The sequence below is a fragment of the Protopterus annectens genome, chromosome 3.part1 (genome assembly GCF_019279795.1).
Source record: "Protopterus annectens isolate FY-2018-M chromosome 3.part1, PAN1.0, whole genome shotgun sequence".
Lineage (NCBI taxonomy): Eukaryota > Metazoa > Chordata > Ceratodontiformes > Protopteridae > Protopterus > Protopterus annectens.
Window position 1 is genome coordinate 1,150,117,775 of NC_056732.1, and position 26,364 is coordinate 1,150,144,138.

The window sequence follows — 26,364 nt, forward strand, 5'->3', positions numbered from 1 at the left end:
CAAGTGTAATGGATTTTATTGCAGTTTGCACAATGTTTCAGGTCCACGACTTATAAGTACATGAGGCTCCTACACTTGATACAAATAGAAGCACAAAATGTTGGGGGGGGGGGGTAGTTCACCCATTGTAGAATGACTTAGTTCATTGTAAAAAAAAATACATTTAAACTATGTTTTGTTAATTTGGAAAAACTAACAATTCCAGACTAGGCAGACACCAGTGCTCTGCAGGCACCAACTTCGTACCGGAGAATATGAACACCATCAGTGTCACTGCAACGAGGGTGGTTACCACAATGAAATTTGTCTGAGTGTTTGCTGATTAAATAAGTACAGAACTGCTTGGCACCTTGCTGTACCTCAGTAGAACACAAATGACACCTGCTTCAATGCACACAGGTTAGCAGGAATGCTGTGCTTTGTAATGGGATACTTCTACACATCAAGTTCTGGATTAGGAATAAGCCATTCATATTTCTCTCACTCAGTCAACATGCTCGAAAGATTATTTTATTATATATGCAGAACAGCCTTCAGATGATCTGGTAAAATTCTTATTCACTACAGATAATTTAAAGCATTATGAAATATTTCCGAAATGATGTTTTTATATCTTTATAACCCCTTTTTTTCTTTTTTACAGGGTAAGAATGGTGAACCAGGACTGCCTGGAGTAGATGGGTTAAATGGAAATCCTGTAAGTAAAGTCTTATGCATTCCTAATTGTATGACTGCTATCTACCACAGGAGTCTTAGATATGTAATTTAAAATGCAGACCAAACTTTTATATGCTTTATCATCTAGCACATTAAGCTTTTTCATTTGCTTCACTTGTTTGTTTTCTGTGTCTTGCATATTTTATGATATACAGTTTATGTATCTGCTATCCTTAACATGTTTATGTAAAGCAGGCGTACTCATACAAGGGAACCTTATATTCAAGGGATTGATTTTTAGTTTGCTTTGGGCATTTTTTAACCAGGGTAGAATGCTGGTCTCAATAGACCACATTCACATTCATCCCAAGAGATTACAGAGAGAAGAAAAAGAAAAAAAAAAAGACGTTCTGTCAAGTGTAGTTTAGGAGTGATCGTAGAAACGGGGGTATGAGCAGGGAGGAATCTGAAATTATATGGGTTAGTTGTGTTGTCAAGCGGAATGAAGTTGGTGAGTTTGATGACAAAGCTGCCTACTAATACCATGATTCTGAATTCTACTGGAAGGCATTTTGGCTTTGTAAAGGAATGAACTAGTGGCACACTATTCTTTAACTATGGAAATCTGCATATTTTATTGCAAGTGGTTTGTAAGACCTTGGGGTTCTGTTCTAGAGCTGTAGCTATAATAGGTAGTCTATACTCCAGTTGAGACAAAAAAATCACCTATCACAATGACAATTTCACCTCTGAGAGACAGGAAATTAAAGATTCTGTTGGATTAAAAGATTAGGCTGTTTACTTTTGCATTAGTGGATTATACGTGCAGATCTATGCTCCCTGAAAAGAATGCAATACTAAGACAATCATATGCGCTACTTGTGTTCATTTTCAGTGCAAAATTAAAGGCAGAAGAATAATGAACTCTAGCACTGATTGGCTGACTACTTTTGACCATGAATAGTTTTATAATGAGAATCTGATATTTGGGAAATATTCTGATATGTAAAACTGATATGTAAAACGTAACTTCTTCACATAATGTTTTAACCCTTTAATAACAGTAGGAGTACACATTTCCCACAAGCAGGACTGGTGAAATAAGCTTGGAGTGGAAACAGAGTGGGTCTTACGAAAAGCAGATAACATGAGTCATAAAGCACATAGACGATAAAAGCTCCTGATGCAACCTTTTCACAACTGACAAAATTATTCAAACGTGGCAGGATCACTCCTTTGAAAAAGGGGCCACATACTGAATAACTGCAATTTCCCTTACTTGTATATGTTCCATTAACAAGTGGAACTAATATTTTATGGTACTCTTTCAAAATGTCGGTGCCTTCTGTGGAAGGTTGGGTGCCGGGATGGCAACTCGACACTGTAAAACTTCACTGCCAATTAATGTGCGGACATGGTGATCCGCTGTGGCGACCCCTAACCGGGAAAAGCCGAAAGAAGAAGAAGAAGAACTCTTTCAAAATGTCAAAGGCTTCTAATATCAAAAGTCTAAACGCTGAACATTGGAAGCATCAGACCGACTGTTTTTTTTTTTTATGTTTCCCAAGGCTGTGCATTCTCTGGGTTGGTGTTTTATATATACATATCTATATATATATATATATATATATATATATATATATATATATATATATATATGTATATATATATATATATATATATATATATATATATATATATATATATATATATATATATATATATATATATATATATATATATATATATATATATATATATATATATATATATATATATATAGATATATATAATATATATATATATATATATATATATATTATATATATATATATATATATATATATATATATATATACTGTAGGTGGCATGAGATCTGTTATATCCACCTAATCTACCACCAAGTCAAGCAGATGAGGCCTCAGTTTAATGTCTCATACAAAGTATGGCATACTTAAGAGTGCAGCTGTGTAGATTCAGCAATCTACCTGGTGTGGGAATAGAACCACAGCTTTCTGCCCCAAATCTGAGTGTGCTACCTGCTGCACCAATGACATTGTGATAGGCATAGATAGATTACAGAATGGTTATACTGGGATTTATACTCGTAGCAGAAGTAAAATTTTAGAAACATAGTAGTAAGAGTTCCCACACAATATTCCAGTAACATGTCCATTGTGACAGGAATAATTAAGAAACATTGGCCCATTCTAATGCATGATGCTAAGATAAAGGAGATAGTAGGTGAAAACTGTGGCTTCTCCTTTAAGAATAAGAAATCTCTAAAAAGACACCTATGCTATCCTAGAGATGGTAAGGTAGAAAAGGAAGGAGAAGCAACATCAATAAAAGGAACTACACCGTACAGGAAATGTAACCAATGTAAATTTATAGACACTAGCAACACTTTTTCACATCCTGATACTGGCAGAATATTTACATTTAACGTACAGGCTACTTGCCACACTAAAAATATTGTGTACATAGGTGTATGTGACATCTGCTCAAATTTTTATGTAGGTAAAACTAACAGGGAACTGAGATTTAGGATATGTTAGCATCTTCTACAAATTAGAAATCAGAACCTTAAAAATGCTTTAGCCAAGCATGTTAAGAATACAGACTCGAGACATGCTTTTAGGTTCCAAGCAATAAAAAAGATAGAGGAAAATGAGAGAGGGGGAGACACCACTAATAATACAGAAACATCAGAGACACGCTGGATTATCAGGCTAAGGGCTGATAGAGGCTCTGGCCTTAATTAGAGAATTCCCCTAAAACCAATACTTAGAAACAGACCTTTGGCCAAATAGCATAATTGTTTTATGGTCATTTTTGTGTATAAATTTTAATGATTATTCAAGGCCTTCGGCTAGTATTTATATGTACACTATTCAATTTAATATATATCATGTATTTTTATGTATTTTTATGAATTAACTCATCGGTTTAGTATGAACTAGCAGTTAATATATATGTAAGTAGTATCAAAGTCAATAAGTAGTGGATGTTTTAGATGTAATGAACAGAATTAGATAGCATTGCAAGATGCCAATTAAGTAATTTGAGTTAATTGAGTTACCTACCTATATAGGATGGGCTTTCAAGTTCATATTTTATGTTAAGGTCAGAGGAAGTGGTGTGTGAAGCACTACAAAAGCGCTTACTGACAATAACAGCTTGTTTTTATGATATATTGCATTTCTTCAGCCACATGTTTGGATTGTTGATATACTTTGTGACAATACTTTTCGTTTTTGGAATATCTTACAACCCATTAATATCAACCTTAACCTTAAAGAACTTTACATGTTAGAACTTGTGAGCTCGAGTTATATCACTGTCCATAGATATGGTCTAGATATTTATATTAACCTAGCATTTTAAGACATATGATACTTACCTGTGCAGTGTTTCCAGTGATTTAGCTTGTAACACGTGGTGTGTTGCTTTTTACAGTGTTCACACTAGACTATCTTTTTTTCCAGTGATTAAGACCCAGTTTCATTTCCCTTATTGTTTGTTTTCTATTTATCCCATATTACACTCCTATTTGTAACCACCTTTGCAGGGCTATGAAACTTCCTTCTGCCAGCCTTATCTCAATTACAAACTTCTTGAGCAATTTACGTAATTTAGCTTGTAATATTTTCACTCCATCCTTGCAACCTCCCATTTCCTCACTGCCTAGTGATGATAACAATTTTGTGTTTGCTGTGTCTGTTGGAGATCTGACCTATCCATCCCTCAAGCCGAACATACAGAGCTCCTATCAGTTCTCAGATTTACAATTCCATATTCTTACTTGTTCTTTCTTTTAAGCATTCTGTCACAGTATCTGTTGATTATTATGTTAAATGCACTACCTCCTCCTATTCTATCATTATTTTACTCTATCCCAAATTCTTTTATTGCTCCATTTCTTCAGCACTTTCATTACTTTTTCTTCTTTTCTACTGACTTCATATATAAGTTTCTTTCAATTGTCTTTCTACCTCTTCCACTTCCTGGATATTTTTCCCATGTTGTCATTTCCTTTTTAATACTTTTTAACCCCACCCTCTGTCCTTCACTCTCTTCTACCTTTAAGATGTACCTTCCTGATCGAGTACTAAGGTCCAGTAATCAAAATCTAATAGAAGTGCACAAACCATCCCATCCACCAGGCAAAAATCTTCTATCTTATGGTTTAGCACGTCTCTGGAACTCCCTACCACCTTCCATTCGTACTACTTCTAACCATTACTCTTTCATAAAATCTCTTCACTCACAACTAATATCCCAATGGGAATGCTCCTGCTCTCTCCCCACATAACAAATGATATCAAACTCCTGTTCCATTCTTTCTATAGAAAACAAACCCTTTTTTCACCTAATTCAAGGCCTTAGATTCCTTCTTCCTCTCTTTCTCTCTTCTCTCTCGATCTTATTCTCATCTAAAACTTTCTCCTTCTATTCATCTCTCCATATACTTTTATTCCAGTACTTATATGTTAGTTGTAAATATTGCATCAGACTGCTGCTACTTATATGCGTTTTGTAAACAATTAATCAGACTGTAACTATGAACTGTATGTTCCTAAGAAGAAATGCCTCTCTGCTGTACAATGCAATGTTCCATTGCCAGTCAGTTTTAACTCCAACCTCATCACTAGTGTGTATTACTTGCAATGTTTGCTGTATTAATTGTAAAGGTCTTGTTCAAAACTGCAACCTTTGTATAAATATAATCTTTAAACTATTGTAACCTAGAGTGCTATTGGAGCTTTTCTCCCCAGGACTCCATTGAAAACGGGTTCAAATGGCCCAATGGACTATCCTGGTAAACCAACTGCAAATAAATAAATAACAAATGTTTAGTACTGCTTCTTCACTTGCTCCCTTTTTGCCTTTCCCATTACTCTCCATTCTTTAGGGTGATGTTCCTTTCCTCATACATTCTTTAGCACCTAGTCCAGTCGGTCCCTTTCCTCCTGCCTGTTCTCTTCCAAACATTCTGTCCTAGTTGTAAGTCTTCTTTAAGTCTGTCCTTTCATATCACCCCCAGTGATTCCAAAATACTGCTGAGACTCTCCTTTAGTGATTCCAGAATACTGCCAAGACTCTCCTTTAGTGATTCCAGAATACTGCCGAGACACTCCTTTAGTGATTCCAGAATACTGCCGAGACTCTCCTTTCCTGTCCCTTCTATCCCTAATTTCATGGGCCTGCTGAACTTGACATAATTAGTTTTCCTTTTCTTTCACATTTCCTTTACTTGTTTCTCTTTTTCTCTCTCTCGATTATCAATTATTGCATGATATATGTTGCTGCATAACTTATAAAGCTGGATGCATCCCTTTAGTCACCTCACTTTTCTTACCTGAACCCTATTTTTCAGCTAGCTTATGTAATACCCCTTTCCGCGTGTAATTTTCATTTTTTTCCTACATTTCCCTAATGCTCTTGTCTTTTTATGACACAGGAATGTGTCTCAATAGGCTTCCTATCTTGGGTTTCTCAGGCTCTGCAAAACTACACTTGTCTTATTAAATATATGAAAGTCAGAAGTTTCAGACCATGAGTTTTATACCACTCCCATTAATTATGCCTACAAAGGACAGTCACTGGCCCTAAAAGCTTATAGTATATGCACAGTACTGCCTTGGGTTATGACTAATACCTACAGTATTCAAATAATGCCTGCAATGTACAACTACAGAACAGGGCTATAATCTCTGACTTCTCAGATTTTATCCACCTCAGTCTGAGTCCACTGCCTTTAAATGCAAACTTTTCCAGTAGCAACTGTGACTTAAACTCATATTTATATGCACAAAGCATTTCCCCAGGAAAAGGCTAATGATACCTCTCCAGTGGTATTACCCCTTTCTGTGTTTTTTTACAACTCATTTCCCATGTTTGTGACTCATGCTCATGTTCTATGTTCACAAGTCTATATGTATCCTCTTCTTTCAGCCTACATCTACGTCTAACTGTCTCAGGCACCATAGTGACCTGACATAGCTGTGCAATGACAAACTGGCTGTTGTAGCCTGACCAGCTGCCACCAGTGGTGGAGGTATCACAAAGCATAATTACCCTGACTTCTTTACTGTAGTTATGTCTAAATTCTGGGCTATTAAAAAGCCAAGAGAATTTCTCCCTTTCTTAAACAAAAATCAGAGCTTTCCACATACACAGTATGTTGCTGGTCAAGTTGTGAGTTCTTAGAACAGGAAAGTAAAACAAATGACATGCATTCACAAAAACCTTCCCATAAATAAAAATGTTAGTACTACAGCCAAGCAGACTGAGAGACTCCCATATGGTCAAGGTGAGTAACTGAACAGGCTTTAAACCTGGTGGGGAATCAACAAGAAGCTTTACCAAACTGCTCTAGTGAAGAATTGTTTTGACACACTTACCCATGTAATGGTAATTCCCTTTAAAGACACAACTACCATAGTACATCAGGCAAATAAGTACATATGTCTCAGTTTCTTTACATATGATAGTAACAGTCTGCAAAGTAATCCTGTTCTGTTAAAGAGAGGACTTGATGGTACAGTCATCCATCTGGACTAATATAGCCTTTTCCTTAAGGACAGATGGCGTATTCCTCATAACATTGCATTTCTGTTGTAGTAGCCATTACAAAATGGATTGTGTCCTGCCAAGGCTATCGTATGTCCAGTCCACAAAGTTTCAGGCTCCTTTATCATGCACTGTACAGTTGTACTAAGCATGTCAGTATGTATGTGTTGATATATGAAGCACATATGGGCAGACTAAAACAAAGAGCATTCTTAGCATTAATACAACTGTGCAGACTTTTGTCAGCTTAATAGTCTGCCAGTTGGCTTCAGCTACAACATCAGGCAGATAAGTACCCATTGCAGACCCTTCCTTCTTATTAGAGATTATTCAAAAAAATGTTACTTATGTCTGTCAGAAAAGTCAAATGCTGTTGTGGAAGACAAAGTCCATATAATGACATGCATTCTAATTGTGTCATTTGCTTAGGTGAGGAATACATTGTCAAGCCATGTCAGATTTCTCTGTGTTCTACACCACAAACAGTGAAGAAGGTCACAAGTCATGCAAGATTTTTCCTGAAAATAAACATTGGTGCAAGAAACCATGTTGTCCAATTTCCCAGCAGTAGACCCCCCTCCACAAAGAAGAAGAAGAGGACGTTGACAAAAGAGGTGACTGACAAATCTTGGATGTCACTTCTTTTCTGTAGTCTGGCATCAATGACTCCATTGATGAACTTATGCAGTCCTTGGACCATCAGTCTGCTATGGCTTAGGAACCCCACAGGTGACTTCAGACTATTCATCCAGTGAAATTGGTTGGGAAGGGAAAACTGCACTTCATCTCAATTGTAGGGCATACACCAAGTATCAATAAGGTAAAATATCAGGAGGATGCACATGGAAGTCCAGCCTATGACTTCATGACCAAAGATCATGCATTACAAGACTCCTAAAAAGTGCACTCAGAAGACAAAAGCACCTGCTTTCTCCTCCTGCTCCTGCTTCCAATAAAGGGTGCCAATAGCACCAGTTTCATTTTATACATGGCACATTTATAGCCATCCAGTGCCTTCCATTTCCTTTCCATCTACTTTGTTTTCCACTCAAGCTAAAAGAAAGAGATCTCCTTCCTCCGAATAGGAAGCTCTTTCTGAATCTGATCAAGAAGGATCTTATTATGCCTCACAAATCTCTTCCCCTACAGTTTGTGATTCAGAATATGAGGACACTCTTTCTCAGACTCCTAAGATGAGGAAATTTCCTTTGGTAATACCATCTCCAAAATGTCAGACTCACAAAAAAAAAAAAAAAAAAAAAAGTATTAACTTTTGCTCAGAATGGACTCACCTAAACCTATGTAAATTCCTTCAGTCTAAGGTGCTTTAGAAGATGCCTTTATCACAGCATCACTTTCCAGAGATCCCCATCCCCTGGCACCCAAAATAAATTCTTCTTCTTCTGGCTTTTCCCGGTTAGGGGGTCACCACAGTGGATCACCTGTCCGCTCATGATTGGCAGTGGAGTTTTACAGTGTCGAGTTGCCAGCCTGGCACCCAACCTTCCACAGAAGGCACACACTCATACCTAGAGCCAATTTAGAGTGTCCAATCCACCTGCAGCATGTCTTTGGGATGTGGGAGGAAACCGGAGCACCTGGAGGAAACCCACGTGACCACAGGGAGGACATGCAGACTCCACACAGAAGGCACCCCAGCCGAGGATCAAACCAGAGAACCTCTTGCTGTGAGGCGACAATGCTAACCACTGCACCACCGTGCCCAGCACCCAAAATAAATAAATAATAAAATCTGATAGGTTCCTTAGAGTACTAGATACTTACAAGTTTCTCTGTAGAAAACATCTATTAGACTCTTTCATCATTTATTTCCATGGCAATGGAAGTACTAAAGCCCTTTTTCGGTTAATCCTATAACAAATTACTAAGATAATTGTGCCTTTGATAGCTAGGGCAAAAACTTTCTACATCTTTCAGTTTTGTTGCAAATATACAAAAATCTTTGTCTAACCTCTCTAACTCAGAGATTAAATTCAGTCTGTTAGAAATAGTTGATTCTGCTCCTAAAGTCACTAAACACTCTATACATTTTTCTTATAATGCTGTGGATGCTGTCTCCAAAGCTGCTACTATTGTAAATGTTAAGACTACAGAATTACCCAGAAGAAATAAAGGATCTGCTTTTATATGCTACCTCTTGATATAAAGATATGTTATTTGGCAATTCCTCAGCCGAGATGATTAAGAAACTGGAAGTAAGAGGCAAATTAATGCAGGGTGTTAAACAAAAGAAATTGAATTCAACTCAGGGTCTTTCTTTCAAAACCTCTATAAGTCTAAGAACAAACAGCAATGTGATGGTAAAAATAAAGGAGGTTGGTTTCAATGTTCCTTATTTCAAAAGAAAACCTACAACTATCCTCACCTCCAACCCCTCCCCCTGGTTTTCCTGTTAACATCTTAGACAGTCTTTCCTGCTGATTTCCAGTTTGCAAATCAATAACTTCAGCTTCTTGCATGTTAAATATCATTCAACATGATTACAGACTTCAGTGGGCATCCCCTCCCATTTAGTCTTGAATTCCATGCCCTCCAAGGAGCCAGACTAATCTTCTACCTCACGTTTTACCAGAAATTCTAACTTGGGGGATAAAAGTTCCAGTTCCTCCATCTCAGCATGGAAAAGGCTTCCATTCAAGACTATTTATTGGTCTCCAGAGAAGAAGGAACTTGATGACCCATTTTAGACCTTTCAAAACTGAACATGTCTCTTCTTGCTCCACAATTCAAAATGCTGAAATTACATATCCTCCTCCATTATCAGGGTTTTCCTCATTATTCTAGATCTCAAAGATGCCTATTTACACAGCACAGTCTACATAAAAACAAATATTTCCTGAGATTCTTTGACATGGGATTGTATTTTCAGTTAACCTCTTTACACTTTGGTCTCTCTACCACCCTGAGACACTTCATCAAGGGCTTTCCCCAAGGCATAGCCTTTTGCAGACTACAAGGCATTCATCTATACACTTACCTGGACAATCGCCTAATATCAGCATTTTTACAGCTACAGCACCCTTCAGTCCATAAAGCATTTCCTCAGCAACCTGGGCTTCAATCTGAATCTGAAGAAGTTATCCTTGGTCCTTTCTCAGAGAATTATCTTTCCAGGTTGCCTTTTGTACAAATCTCCAATGGCAGCCTTTCTTCCTTCAGCAAAATAATTTATACCACTGTCAATTTCTAACTATTCTCCAACCAAACATGTTCACAACAAGGGACTTCCTGAGGTTTTTATGATTTATGGCTTTGTCCATCCTCATAGTTCCCCCACCAGACTTTGCATGAGGAGTATTCAGTGGTTCTTCAAATCCCTTTGAGTTCAACATCTACATTCTGTAACCTTTCCAATTCCTGTTGTCAGCTTTGCAATGAAGGAACTCAATTAGTGGGTCAGTCAAGTTTCCATGAATCCATGACTTCCCCTTTCTCCCCATCCCATTTCTATTATTTGCCACAGATGCCTCAGACTTCACATGGGAGGAAATGTCTCAAAAACTCAAGGTCCAGGGAATTTAGGAGTCTCACTTGAGGATTTCAAGGAGACAATGGTCCTGATAAAAACTATAAAACTCAACTTTTACATCTGCACCTCTGTAAGTCTTAACAGACAACAACATACTGATGTAGTACATAAACAAACGGGGGGAATTAGAAAAAACATAAGGTTTGCTGCTACTAAAATGTAGCTTCCCATTCTTCTCAAAAGCCATGACTGTCTGGAATTTGACAATTCAGCACCTTTTAAATGCACTGGCAGCATACATTCGGTCATTGCATAATACAGTAATAGACTTTTTGAACAGATCCGGGATAGAGCTTCACAAGTGGGAGCTACACCCAGAGGTCTTCCAGGAGATTATCCACCTGTGGAAAACTCCCGAAGTAGAGCTATTAGCCTCCTATCTCAGACAACAGAACTAAGTGTGTTCCAGGACACCTTGCATAGAAGCCTGGAAAACAGATACAGTCTGATTCCCTTAGACATTAATGTTCCCTTATGGTCCTCCCTTTCTTTGAATATTCAAAGTCCTTCTGAAGATTCAGAAGGATTTGGCAAATATGCTTCTGCTGACTTCCTGTCAGTCCAAATAACATCAGTTCTGCCTTGTCATATAAGTGGTCAGGGGCATTACCAAAAACTGCCTCACGGGTTGAACTTGCTCACACAAGAGAAATGATCATTGATTCATACCAACATTCAAAATCTTAGTCTAACTGTATAAATGATAGATTTTTAGGCACCTTTCCTCTGAGCAATGTGCTACAGGTATTGAAGGAGACAAGGAAATCTGCAAGTAGAAAATCATTCTTAGATAAATGGAAACCATTTTCTGGTTGGTGCCACAATGAAGACAGGACCCATCCCAAGTGATGATACCACTGGTCCTCCAATACCTGAGTGAATTGCACAATTTAGGCCTAATGTACCCTTCAAGTAAAGTCATTCTGATAGCAATTTCTGCTTGTCTGCCATTGTATCTCACCCTTTTTTTCTTCCTTCCAAGTTAAACAATTTTAAAAGGGGTTTACATTATCAGGCCACTTAGAAAGAAGCTTCTCCTTCCCTGGATCTGTACTTCATTTTGGCGGAGTTACTTCTGTTTGCTTTTGAACCTACAGCCAGTTCTCTGAAATGTCCTACTTAAAAACTTGCTTTACTGACTGCTTTGACTTATGCTAGATAGGTATTTGAATTGCAGGCCCTTATGTTGATAGGTATTTGAATTGCAGGCCCTTATGTTTACTCATCCTTTTCTCATCTTTCATAAAGCTAGAGTGAGTCTTAGAACCAACCATTCCTTTATACCTAAGGTTGTTTCAGAATTTACATTTTACCAAATTATGCATCTGCCTGTGTTCTATCCTGAAGCAAAAACAATGGAGAAAGGATTCTCCATAACCTGGTTGTCCACAGGCAACTAAGATATTATCTGTACAAAACTAAAGACATTATTGCCAGTCTTTTGTGTCTTTTTTAGTAAGAAATGAAAGTCAGCCAGTATCTAAACAAACCATTTCCAGATGACTGCCTTATGCTATTCAGGTGTAACTCTAGCCATGGCAAAAATCCTCCTCAAAAGTCCAGGGCTCATTCTACCAGAGTTGTGGCCAATTCTGGGACTTTTTAGAATAGTGTTTATTCTACATCCAATCTAGAACCAGCCACTTAGTCCACAATTCATACTTCTACTAAATAGTACAAGCTCAACCCAGTTTCCAGAACCAGTCCTGGTTTTGCTACATTTGCTCTTCATTGAATCCAAACTCTAGCGTTTTCCATCTACCTTTCCTTTCCAAGCTTTGACAATCATGTCATATTGTAATAGATACAGCAACAGTGTTCTAATGGATAATAGAGTATAGTTATGTAAGTTTACTTACCACAAAAGTAGTGCAGGACAAGTACCTTCCTTACATCTACCTTTTCTTCACCTTCCCTGGCTGGTGTGAGGTAACCTTCATCCATTTTGCACTTCTGACATGACTTTCCTGAGAGCTTTAGGCCTCCATACATGGGGCAAGAAAGTTCAGAGTTGTGGCATGTCTGCACACATACTTTTGTGCTAAGTACATGAGGAAGGAGCTGAAGCTTTTTAGATTGGACTGACATAACAGTATTCTTGGAATGATATGTTTCATATTGTAATGGCTACTGCGACAGTGATATATTTCAACATGTATTGTTATAGTATGTAAAAATGCACACGTGTACTTTTTTTCTTATTGTTTTGTTATTATTCCCATCGTATAAGCAAGATTTGAAGACAAGGAATGTAAACACCTGCACTTTTGGGGATCCTCAGAGCATGACTAATACCATTTCTGAGTTTAAAAAAAGATTTGTCTGTACCAGTCTTCAATTCTGAAGATAAATAACTATCACACCACTATTCACAATATATAAATAATGCTGTCTTTAGAGCAATTGCAAGCATGGCCAGGGTGAATAGACTTTCACAAGTAGCAAACAATAGAAGTGGAAGGTATAAAGAGCAGTCAGTAAAGATACAAGTTCTGTTCACAGTATTACAAGTCTGCCACATGAAAAGGGACAGAAAACCATTTGAATACTATAACGATGAATTTGCTAAGGGATGGACAGTACATATGTAAATAAGGAAAACTGAATACACATATGTACAAAACTGAAGAAAGAGGGGGTTAGTGGACAAGATGGAGTGTTCAAGGCTGCATAGGAGTGAGAGATTTAGGTGATATGCAATGTTTGGAGACTGACAATTGGCTTGCAGTTGTAGGTGGGTAATGTGATACAACATCCTTTCTAAATAAAGGAAATTTTAAGTTTACTGTGAGAGATGGGACTGCCAGAGAGAGAGAGAGAGAGAGAGCAACTATTGAGTAGGCATATGTGGCAGAATAATGGAGGACCTTGGGATTAACAGAGAGGGTAAAGTGTGTGACAAGTTATGTAAGAAGAATTTTTATAATGGAGTTTGGCAGAAAGTGAGTCAAAGGTTTCAAGATGTAGCAACTTAAAAGAGTTGAAATCATAACCTTAGGGGTACACATCCGGTACACCTACACACTTATCATTCCTAATGGTGATGTTAAGCAGGAATAAATAAAAAAACATCAGCAAATGGGTGTGTGTCTAAATCTGTGCTAACCTCGGTCTCAGACCCTTTAGGACCTCAGTGTTGGGAAACAATCCCATTTTTAATACTTGGGTGCATTGCCTGTTAATACAGATGTCGGCAAGCCAAAATAAGGTAAATGGAGGAGAGCAAAGCAAACAATCTACCATTACTTAGTCCCATATAAAAAAAAAAACAAGATAAGTCTGAAACTTGCCAGTCTTCTTAAAAGCCATTTAAATGGTTAGATAAGTGCAGTAGTTTAAACGTACTTCCCTGGATGCAAATTGGAGTCCAAATGCTTTGCTTGGTTTTAATTTGAAGAGAGCTTTTCAGCTTCCACTATACTGATTCTGGTAGTATGATTAGGCAGAGATTGCCCAGGCTTGTCACTCATGTATCCTGCTGATTCTCCTTTTGCAAGGTATTTGTAAGACTTCTTCTGTCACAGAAGCTGGGAACCATCAGTCAAGTATTCCTGATGGGCTTTAGCCAAATCTGATAAGCGGACAGCACTGAGATGATAGTTGACTGACATCAAGTAATTGCAAGGTTAGCATTTTGTTACAGGACCTAAACTGGGACACTTGAGGGCCACCCCGGGAAGCCAGATCTGCAATCACATTCTCCCAGCCCCCATGGGAGTAGAGTTAGGGCAGCCATGTTATCTCACACCAGGGCAGGCAGGCTGGCCTCCCGTCCTTCACCAGACACTGTGGGGATGCCACTCTGTGAAAAGCACCACCCAGGAGGCAAGAGGCCACATGCCAGAAGGCTTAAAGCGATGCACATTCTTCGGCACCTGGCACCATGGGGGTGAGAGACTGAAGTGTGCCACAAAAAGTGCAGAGATGGGGGGACCCAGGGCCATCTCCCCTGTGAGATTGAAAGCCCTAAGTGCAAGGCAAAGTGAAGAACCGGTGTCACGGAAGTCTGGATGAGGGACTGTCTGAGGCTTCATGGCCCAACAGAGTTCCATGAGGCTGTGAAGATCCCCTGAGAGGCTCTAAGAGCATGCATGACACTGCATGATTTGGCAGCAGTTAGGAGATATGCAACCCTGGAAAAGAGCTCTCTGTCCTGGTTAGAAGTGGGACCCCAGAGGGGGTCAGTCCCGATGGAAGTCTGGAAGGGAGAGAGAGAGGTGAAAAGTGACTGGTACAGAACAGCTCTCACCTGGGTGAGTGGGTACGGACCATGCCTCCTCTGGGACGGAAGTCTGGAAGGGGGAGAGAGAGGTGAAAAGTGACTGGTACAGAACAGCTCTCGCCTGGGTGAGTGGGTACGGACCATGTCCCCTCTGGGATGGAAGTCTGGAAGGGGGAGAGAGGCAGATATTGGCAGGGCTGAGTGAGCTCCTTCCTGGGTGAGGGGGGTCAGGCAGTGCTCCCCACCATGGAAGTCCTTAAGGGAGCACTAGAGCGGACAGCAGCGCAGACTGGAGAGCTCCTGCCTGGGTGAGCAGGGTCAGGCACAGCCCCCCATAATGGAAGTCCTTAAGGGAGCAACTGACGGACAGTAGTGGGGCCTGGAGAGCTCCTGCCTGCATGAGTGGGGTCAGGCAGAGCTCCCCATGATGGAAGCCCTTGAGGAAGCACCAGGGTGGACATCAGAGGGGCCTGGAGAGCTCCTGCTGGGGCGAAGGCATCCAATGTCACCTCATAACTGACAGCATTCTTGAAAAATCTCCCTAGAGCTGCTCTGGATGGGAAAGCATCAATGAGCCATAATGATGACTTCTGAAGTTTTGTTAGAAAACATCCAAATAAAGGCTTCCAGTTGTACTGTCAAAAAGTAAAAAAAAAAAAAATAATGAGTATTCTGCTTCTAGAACACTTTAAAAATGCAGCTGCATAAGTGGCATTTATAAGTCCACTGAACCAACGCAGAGTTCATTCATTTTCACTTCAAATATAATTAGAAAAACATAGTAAGTTTTGCTGCTACTTAAATGTAGCACCATGCAGTCTGTTCAATTCAGTTGTACTCAGAAAGATAAAAACACCTGAAATGCAATGTTCAAATGTCATCACTGGTCAGTGCTGCCATCTTGTGGATTCTTTTTTTAGAGTATATGGTTTGAAAAGATTTTCTTAAAATACAACCTGCTTATCTTGTTTGTGGAAAATGTTGTGTCAGGGCATCATAACACATACATCAGTGCTTCATTACATATATCTTACTATGTGCATGCCAAGGAAAATATAATAAAATGTTGAATTATTTCCTGAAGGAATTCTCCTCTTGCTTTTTAGCCTCTTTTTTTGTATGTAGAACTGTGAAAAGCAGACGGCAGTTTTACTAAAATAGCTATTTTTTATTTACTTGTTAATCATTATTCATCCTGCTCAGTCTGTTCCCATCCTTTGAAAAGGAGTAAACAATACAATTTTTTTTTTTCTTTTTTAACTGATACCCTTTATAATGACTATATCACCTATTTTATTAGCCCATGTGTTGGAGCTGTTGTCACTAGACTTGATTTTTTGTCAAATAACATTAAGCTTTAAGTGCTTCCTGCAGAATAAGAATCAATTCCGCTCTAGTTCACATGACCCACTGCCTCAGTGCACCTACCTATATCTACTATTACCGACTTTTAATACTGCCAACTTTATTTAGTACTGTGCCAACGCATTTGTTATTAGCTTCTAAAAGCTACTATTGCTGCATTTATCTTTTGAACATTATGATTATGGTGGGAAGTGATCCCCATCAAGAAGATGCTAATTTCAAATGTATATAATACATTTCCCCCTCAGGCCTTCACTAAAAAGGGGATTTTCCCAATCAGACATTCTCAGATTCAACAGTAATTAAATAAATAAACAGATAAATAAATAGCATCATTACGTAAAAAGGCTGATAGAAAATACATGTTTTCCATATATCCCGTACATTCTACCATCAACCCTCACCAGAGCTGTAGCTAATGACATATTCAGATATACTAACAGATATAATTTCAGTGTCAATCACGTGCTGACAGTTAACACCCCATCACTAATATTCATGTGGATGTCATGTACCACCGTTTTCTTCTGCATTCTGCTTTACTTGTTTCCTCTTATATTTTCACTAATTATACTACTTCAGTTTCCACTCAAGTTACATTTTCTGTGATGACTCTGCCAAAATATCCACTTTATATTCTTTAGTTGCACACTCTTCTCTTTCCTGATATAAAAAGAAAGTTTTATAAGTTACACTTACCTATAATAGTAGGTGCCTTCATTGAAGGTTGGGTGTCAGGCTGGCACCTTGGCACCATAAAAATCTGCTGCCAATCATTAGCGGACCGGAGTTCTGCTGTGGCAACCCCTAACCGGGAATAGCCGAAAGAAGAAGAAGAAGACTTACCTATAATAGTAGATGTTTGATTTCCTCACTGATGAAGTAGTCTTTAGGCTTTATGGGTTGCGTCTTGCCCAAGACCCAACAACTGCCCAGCTTCCAAAAGCTATGGCTTCCTCCCACACTTCCATTCTAACTGGTGATTGGTCAGCTCAGAGGAGGGAAAATCAGCAGAGTTCAAAATCTTCAGGAGTTTTTTGCCCAAAAGTTAACATGTAGTGTAGTCATTCTAAACTATGCAAACAAGAAATAACCACCCGGATAGTGTAGTGCTGCATCCACCACAATAATTAGGCTGTAAAGCACACAGGAACAAACTTACTGAATCAAATTAATTGAACAAACATAATTAAGCACCTTCATCCAATTCTGGACTTTATCACTACAATGTGTCAGAGTGTCACATTGAAACATTGTGTTAAAATGCAAGAATTGGCAGCTATCTCTCTATCCCTTACAAGTCAACATTACAGATGCAGTGGTTCTCTCATGTAAAAAGAAGAAAAAAAGAACAGAAAAGAAAAAAGTAGAATGGCTGGAGATTCTCATCCCTTTAGTAGTCTGTCTGCATCCATAGCACTGTAAGAGTTTATCATTAAGTGGGCTTGGGCTGTCTCCTTTCATATCATTAATGTAAAGTGTGTGGGACAAAGCAGCTATGTGCAGGGAGGACTTTCCTGATGAGCAGCCTATCGACTGTGTCAATTTACTGAGTTACTTTTAGGCATCTGGTATTAATTTGATGCATAAGCAACTAACATTTTCTACTGTATGCATTTTCTGTGTTTCTGAGCAGAATGAGTGTTTCACATAGATTCTGCAATGAGGAGAAAGGTTCCCAACATCTGCTAGGCTTGCTAATGGGAGATACAGTAGGTGTACAATGCACAGTTAAATCATCATCAGCCCCCCCCCCTTTCCTATTTTTTTCTACATGGGGTCGGGGTATTATGTTAACTGTCACCAACTCTCTCAATTCAGTGCCACACTCCTGCCTTCTTCAGCACTCATGCCTGACTATCACAGATCTTCTTTCACACAATCCATCCACCTCTTTGCTGAATATCCTCGTGTCCTCAACTTCTTCCTGTCTGTCCCAAATCTTCCTCACCACATTGTTTTCTGCTTTTCTGTACATGTCCAAACCACCATCATCTCTCCTCTTTGATCTTTTCTGCAATTGGGGATACCTTGGCTTCTGCTCTTATGTCGTCATTTCTTCATCTGTCCCACAGTGTGCATCCTACCACCCTTCTCAGGCACTTCATTTCCATCACCTCTAGCTTCAGCTGTTCTGCCTTTACTGCCCAGGTTTCTGTACCTTACAGTAGTACTGGTCACACCACTGTCTTGTACATCTTACTTTCCAGCTTATTTGGCATTCTTCTGTCATAGACTACACCAGACACTCTATGCCAATTGGCTGCAGCCCCTCTGATTCTAGCTTTGACCTCTTCATTCACACTTCCCTTCTCCTCAACTACCCCTCCAAGATACTTGAAGCTGTTTATCTGTTCCACTATCTTCACTTCTATCTCTATTCTCAGCTTCTTCTGATTTCCCCAATTTGCTGCAATTATCACTGTCTTATCTGTGCTTAGTTTCATCCCATGTGCCTTCAATTTTGCATTCCATTTGCCTATCCTTTGCTGAAGTTCTAACTCAGAGTCTGCATGTAATGCCACATTGTATGCATACAGCAGCTTTGGTGATCTGTTCCATCCAACCTGTTTGCTAATGTAGTCCATCACCAGTATGAACAGCAGTGGGCTCAAAGATGAACCCAGGTGTACACCCACTCCCACTGGGAACCCCTCTGTGAGGCCGAACACTGTTCGTACTTGAGTCATCAGTTCCTTGTACATAGCCTAAACTAACTCTACCAATGTTTCTGTAGCTTCAAACCACCACAGTACTGCCCAGGTCAGCTTTTTTGGGACCTTGTCATATGCTTTCTCCATGTCTAGGAATAGCAGTTGGACTCTCTCCTCATCTCTAGCTTCTTCTCAAGTATCTGTCTCACTGTAAACATCAGGTCAGTTGTGCTGCATCCTGATCTGAATCTGAACAGCTCATTGCCCATCTTACATTCTACTGCTCTGTGTATCCATTTATCCATTACTTTCTCCAGAACTTTCATGCAATGTGATAGGAGTTTGATGCCTCTGTACTGCCCACAGTTGTGCATGTCCCCTTTGTTCTTGTACACTGGCAGGAGTATGCTTATTCTCCAGTCATCTGGGATATACCTTTCTCTCCACATTGCTATGAGTACCCTCAGCAGCTATTTCTCCCCTATCTCACCCAGCATCTTTATCATATCTGCTGTGACCTCATTTGAGCCTGCTGCTTTCCCTGACTACATTTTCCTTAGTGCTGTTCTTACTTTTTCCAGGGTGGGTTCCTCTTCTCCTCTCATCATAGGCTGTTTTTGGGGCAGTACAGCTTTGGTGGGGTTTTCTTCATTCAGAAGCTGCTGGAAATACTCCTTCCATCTGCCTTTGATATCCTGTGGAGTGGTGAGCAGGTTGTTACTGGCATCCCTTATGAAGGGTGTCGGACTATCTTCTTTATCTTTCTGTGTCTGCCTTGCTACCTGATATAGTTTCTTTGTGCCACTTACTGAGTCACTTTCCAGAAGTTGGTAGAGTTCCTCTAATGCCTATTCTTTGCTATTGCGACTTTTGTCTTAGCTTCTTTGTTAGCCAACCAGTAGTTCTTCCTAGCCTGGTCAGTCTTTTCTATCTCCGACTTCTTCCTTCACTCCTTCTTTCTTTTGATGACTTCCTGGACTTCTGCATTCCACCACCAGGTTTCCTTATGTACCTTATTTCCAAACCTGGCTCAGCCACAAATATTTTCTGTAGTCCTAACACATGCTGTTTATAGGCACTGCCATTCTTCCTCAACTCCACCTATTTCCTCCTCTTCTTGGGGAGCTAGAGCCATGAGTAATTCCTTGAACTACCGTACTTTCTCTCCAGTCAACTTCAAGGTCTTCAGCCTTGTCTCTGTTTACCTTCGAGCCTTTTCTGACCACTGTTTGCAGCTGATTGTGGCAACTAGGTTTATGCTGTGGGCCAGCTGTTTCACTGGGGATGACTTTGCAAACATGAATTTTACCACAGTGCCTTTTCCTTACTAGGAAGAAGTCTACCTGAGTTGCATGTTGGCTACTCTTGTATGTGATCTTGTGACTGTCTCTCTTACTGAACCATGTGTTGGCTACTATCAAGCCATTTGCCAGACAGAAGTCTAGAATGGCTTCTCCTTCTTTATTCCTGTTGTCCCACCCATGTGGACCCAGACAGTCCTCATATCCTGTTCTGTCTGTCCCAATATGTGCATTCAAGTCACCCATTATCAACACCAATTCATGTTGTCCTGTTTTATCTAGTAGGTCCTGCAACTGCTGTCTGAATGCACTCTTTTCCTCAGTATCACAAGCCTGCTGTGGGGCACAGACTGAGATTATGAATACTGACCTATCATTACACTGGAGTCTGACTGCCATGAGTCTGTAATTAATTCTGATGATATCCCTTACTGCCTTCTGAAACTTCTCTCTCACCACAATTCCTACCATTTCTAGTCTGTCCCTCTCCTGAGTAGTAGATTCTAGATGCCAAGCCAAGTGGCTTTACTGCACTGCCCTTCCATCTCATCTCTTGGATGCACAGGATGTCCAACCTCCTCCGTACTCCGTATCATCATGTCATCCACTTCCAAGCTGTATACTGTCAGTAAACCTACATTAAGCTTAGAAATTCTCAGTTCATGTTTGGCAGATTGGTTGGTTTTGCGTCCAGCTTTCGTTCAACAGAGCTATCCCAGGTAACCCAGGCTGGCAACTAGACACCAGATGGCCAGTAGCTTATTGATCTAGGGCTGCTGGGCTTTACGGCAGGCACACACTGGCCAATAGGGGCACATATACCCCTCCCGCCATAAGCAAGGGTCCCGGGCATAGGTCAGTAGGCTGAGATCTTAACCCACTTATCACCAGTAAATATCTATTCCCATTTTGGTGACATTAGTCAACATGACCAAATCACCAAGAGCCATATTTTACACTGTTGAGTGACTAGCCCTGCCACAGCATGCAGTCTGTGATCTGTGTCCTCCTATCTTGAAGATACTGTGCACCACAGTAGATGCCCATAGCAGTGGTCTGTACCACTCTTCCCCCTATAGGGCACCATGTAGAGTCTGTGCTGTTGCCCACAGCTCCATTCATTGGTGAGTTTGAGATGAAAACACTCAGCATCTTTTTTGGACATGGGAGAAACCCCACCGAGACACAGGGAGAACATACAAACTCCAAATAGGCATTGGTCAGAGGTCAGGATTAAACCTTGTTCCTTGTGCATGGGAGGCGAAGACCTTAACTGTTATGCCACAGTTAAATGGTATACAAAATAAGTTTCCAAGTTAGTTTAAATGATTAAATTATGTATGATGGATGCATTAATGGCTGACTTGTTTTAAGTATAAGATGAAATACTGGTTTGTCTACCTTAGAAATGGCCTGTAATTAATCCTTGTAACTATCTGTTTCATTTCTTGTTAACTAAAGTGCGTTTTTACATTAGGAAGACTGAAACTGTAATTCTAGTGGCAGTAGAAAGGTAGGCTGATTTGCCTGAAATGGGAAACTTGGAAGGAGGCTTAAAGTGAGATTGTTTCATTGACCAGCGGTCTTTTTACTTCGTATAGTCACCTCTCTCTAAGTCTAAATTCTATTGCTGATCACACAGTGGTGTTTATCACTCTTTTCTATAGATAGAGGTACTTAGAAATTAGTTTCCCTATCAAACGTCACTTATAACTCCCGTACCCAGTTGCAGAAAGAGCAACTTGTTTGTGCACTGAGCACTACTACTGCACAAATTAAGTCATACATAGTCAAGTTGTAGTTTTTACCTTCCCAGTGCTCAAGTCAGCCAACTGTAAAACTCCTGCAGTATCACCCCATTGTAGCTCACCTTAAAAAGCCCTGCTATCATGGATGGGAATTTTTCCAGTTTCTCTACAAACAGCTTGGTAGATATGAGCATTCTGAAACAATGTAGGAATTGTCTCAGATTCACTTACAACTAACAGACATTTAAAGAAGCAGATACAATATGCGAGAGTTGTCATTACACAATCTTACAACCAACAAACAAATAGAGAAACAGATAAAAATATGTGAGAGGTGTCTACACAATGTCACTGAGAGGAAAGACTTGCACACAAAAGCATTCAAAATAATCAGGTTGTCAGTAATGTAAGCATGACATCTCCCTCACATAGTATCGATGCAGTACAGAGATATCATATGTTGAGGCACTTTAAAGTAACTTTCCTGAACCAGAAATACCTTCTCGATATTTATTCTAAAAAGAATCCTCAGCAACCCAAAACAACACCCAGTGCAACACATGCACTCATACCCTTTGGAGCATCAGATACAAAGCCCAGAAGGCAAGTTAACACGCTATCCAATGTTTAGTCATAGAAGACTCCATTGTGAGAGATAGATCACAGTCAGTTGTCTAAAAAGGAGCAGGTTCTACCAAATCATGGACTCATTCAAGCTATTAGACCACAAGTACCAGTATGACTCAGTCATAGTCCATGTGGGTGTAAATGACCTGAGATGTACCCTCCTGGAAAATATAAAGAGAGACATTATGGAGCTCTCAAACTGTGTGTTCTGGGCTGGTATGTGCTTAGCACAGCATTCTACCAATAATGATGCCACAATATGAACAAAAGATGATTGACTTCAATAATTCATTTAATTTCTTAAGTCTTTCCAAGGGGGTACAATATTTGACAGTATGAAAGGATATGGTCAACAGACCACATTGATTGTTAACTGTGCCCTCTAGGCTTTGAAATATTAACTAAAACATTGTCCTCCTCTATAGCGCCTTTTTAGGCGTTGCCTAACTAATAAACCTTCTGACATAGCAAAACCAACCCAAAGGAATCTACAGACGTTACTGCTCAATACTAGTAGCCTACACAGGAAACTCTAATCACTCCAGGCTCTTCTCATCCTGGAAAATGTGGACATCTGTGCAGTCACTGAAACATGGTTAAATACTGCATTTAGGCCACCTACTGCATATAATCATAGGAGGTTACTAGGTTATTGGCCCTGAGGCCCTTATAAGCCTAACCAAGAGTTTAGCCCATGTTTAGACAAATCAGCACCCAATGCTCCTGTCCAACAGGGACATGGATGGAATCCCAGGGGTATATTTTCTGTTTCCCATCTTGTTATACAGGTTGTGCTTAAAAAGGGGTAAAGAAGTACTCTGCTTCATGTGAAGAGGGAGTCTATTCCATAGATGAGGCAGTGTCTGGGACACAAATCTGTCCCAGCAACAAGTCTTGTTGATGTCACAGACCAGGTTGAGGCCACGTGTGTGGGTTACTCGAGTGGAGGTTGACTTGTGGATATGCAGCAGTCCCATCAAGGTGGTGTCCACGATCACCTTGTATGCCAGACAGAGGTCACGACTGAGGATTCTGTATGAAACTGAGTAGAAGGATAGGGCTTTTAGCCTATCTGTGTATGGTAGATATCTGAGGCCCTGGATTCTCTTGGTGAGGAACCTGTGTGGTCTCTCCAGCTGCTGCATGTGCTTTGCAAGGTACATGCCAAAAGAGGCATTGTATTCAATAATGTGCCTTATAAGGGAAGAATACAGGGATGTTATGACCTCCTTGTCCCTGGATGAGATACCCTTACTTATGAGGTGGGACATGTAGAAGGCTTTCTGTACCATGGAAGCAACATGGTGGTCAAAAGTCTGGCTGCTATCAACCTGGGTGCCCAAATCCCTCAATACTGGCAGAGTGCTTAGGATGTTATTAATGTGATAATTTGTGGTTGTGTCACTTCCCCAAAGGGAATGATGCATTTTTTGGTATTTAGCTTGAGGCCATGTTTCTGGCACCCGTCATTTGTCTAAGTGAGACCCTCTTGGAGGATGTCCACTTCACTAGGGGAATTGATAACAGCACCCAACTTGCAGTCATCTGCAAACTTGGTCAGCCATAGTCCACTGGTTTTGGCCTGCACTTCAAAAAAGTATATCCCAAATAACAGAGGCCCCAAGACCGACCCCTGGGGTATGCCACTTGTTACAGGTCTACTGCTTTAGGAGGCTTCCCTTATTTTGACTATGTGGGTTCTATCTGTGATCCAGTTTGCTACCCATCTGATAAAGTTAGGTTCATAGGTTCATAGATGTGTACTAGGCTAATGGCCCTGGAGCCTTTACAAGCCTAGCCAATAGAAGTGCCCTGGCATTATGCCGCCCAACGTTAGTTCCCAGTATCTCAAGTAGAGTCACTGGAGTGATCCTCTAGGTGTACTTTCTATTTCCCATCCACTCATCAACATTTCTCTTGAACAGGTCCAGTGAGGAGCTGTGCTTGACATGTATGGAAAGTCTATTCCAGAGCATGGGCAGTCTCTGGGATATGAACCTGTCCCTCCAGCACGTTCTATTGATTGTGGTAATGAGGATGAGGTCTCTGGAGTGTGTGGTGCAGAGGGATTTGGAATTCTTTAGATGTAGCATTTCTAACAGAGCTGGGTTAGACATGGGTTTGTAAGTCAAGCAGAGATTGCCTCTTAGTAGACGATATGAGACAGAGAATAACTGGAGTTTTTTGAGTCTGTCCATGTAGGACATGTGTTTAAGGCCTAGGATCTTATTTGTGAGGTACTTTTGTGGCATTTCCAGCTGCTGCATCTGTCTAGTGAGGTACATGTCAAATGGGGCATTATACTCTATGATTGGCCTAATGACAGAAGAGTAGAGAGAGATGGTGACCTCTTTTTTCTTGTATGCAAAACCATTGGTAATGAGATGTGCCACATAGAAGGACTTTCTGGCCACAGTGGCAGTGTGTTGGTCGAAGGAGAGGTTGCTGTCAACCTGTGTCCCCAGATTTCTTTTAATGCCTTCAGTGTTCAGTGGGCTCCTGTCAATGTGGCAATTAGTGGGAACTGAGTTTTTTCCCAAAGGGGGTGATGACGCATTTTTTGGTATTAAGCTTAAGGCCATGATTTTAACACCAGTCATTGGTCTCAGTGAGACCTTTCTGTAGGATGTCTACATCACTTGGGGAGTTAATAATGGCTCCCAGCTTGCAGTCATCTATCTGCGAACTTGGTCAGCCAGAGTGCTTCCATGTTGGCCTGGAGAACTGAGAAGTAGATGCCAAACAGGAGAGGACCCAGGACTTATCCCTGTGGGACTCCATTCATGAGTGGTCAGCAGTCTGATATGGAGTCTGTGACTATCACACTGTGTTTTCTGTCTGTGAGCCAATTTGCAATCCACCTAGTGATATAGTGGTTGATGCCTAGGTTAGTGACAATTGGTATCAATAATTCCTAAGTAGGGAATGGTATCAAAGGCATTGGCCAGATTGAGATAGGCTGTATGAACTGCCTTGCCCTCATCCGCAGCTCTGGTGACTGACTCAAAGAAGTCAACCAGGTTAAGCAGACATTACCTACCTTTCACATTGGGATCTAGGGTTTGGAGATTCCCTATATCCTTGTTAATTAGGTCCATGATGATGCGCTCCCTAGCCTTACATATCCGACTTGGCAGGCTAATGGGGCGATAATTCCCAAGGTCTATAGTCGCTCCCACTTTATAGAGAGGGATGACTGTAGCAGTGCGCCATTCGGTAGGGAAAAAGCCTGAGGTGTGGCTGTGATTGAACAGGGCACACAGATGTGGTGCCAGTTCACTTTGTAGTTCATGTAAAACACATCCAGGGATATTGTCGGGTCCCATAGAAGCTGTATTCTTGGTCTTGGACAATGCAGCTTTAACCTGTGCTGCAGTAATGCTGGGTGCCTGGCATTCCTCCGGTATTGTGATTGGTCCTTTGGGGGGGGTAGTAAAGTTGGTACTGAATCTGTCGGCCAGTATGTTGCCAATATCTGTTGGCTCAGTATAGGAGGTACCATTGTGCAGTAACTCAGAGCAAACCTGGGTATTGCCATGGAGATTCTTCATATAACTATAGAAGGCTTTGTGGTTTTTAGTGTTTGCCGCAATTCTGCCTTCATAGCTGGCTTTAGAGGTTTTGATGAGGGATCTCAACTTTTTGTTGAAGACAATAAGAAAGT

The 26,364-nt window shown here is 40.3% G+C and overlaps 1 protein-coding gene across 1 annotated transcript in view; it reads left to right on the top strand.

Annotated features, from left to right (window-relative positions):
* The window catches only part of COL22A1 (collagen type XXII alpha 1 chain), a 2,341,282-nt gene that overhangs the window by 1,343,311 nt on the left and 971,607 nt on the right, over positions 1 to 26,364 (top strand). Inside the window, exon 22 of the mRNA XM_044067281.1 lies at positions 644 to 697. Within this exon, the coding sequence (XP_043923216.1) occupies positions 644 to 697 (54 nt within the window). The remainder of the gene's footprint in view (positions 1 to 643; positions 698 to 26,364) is intronic.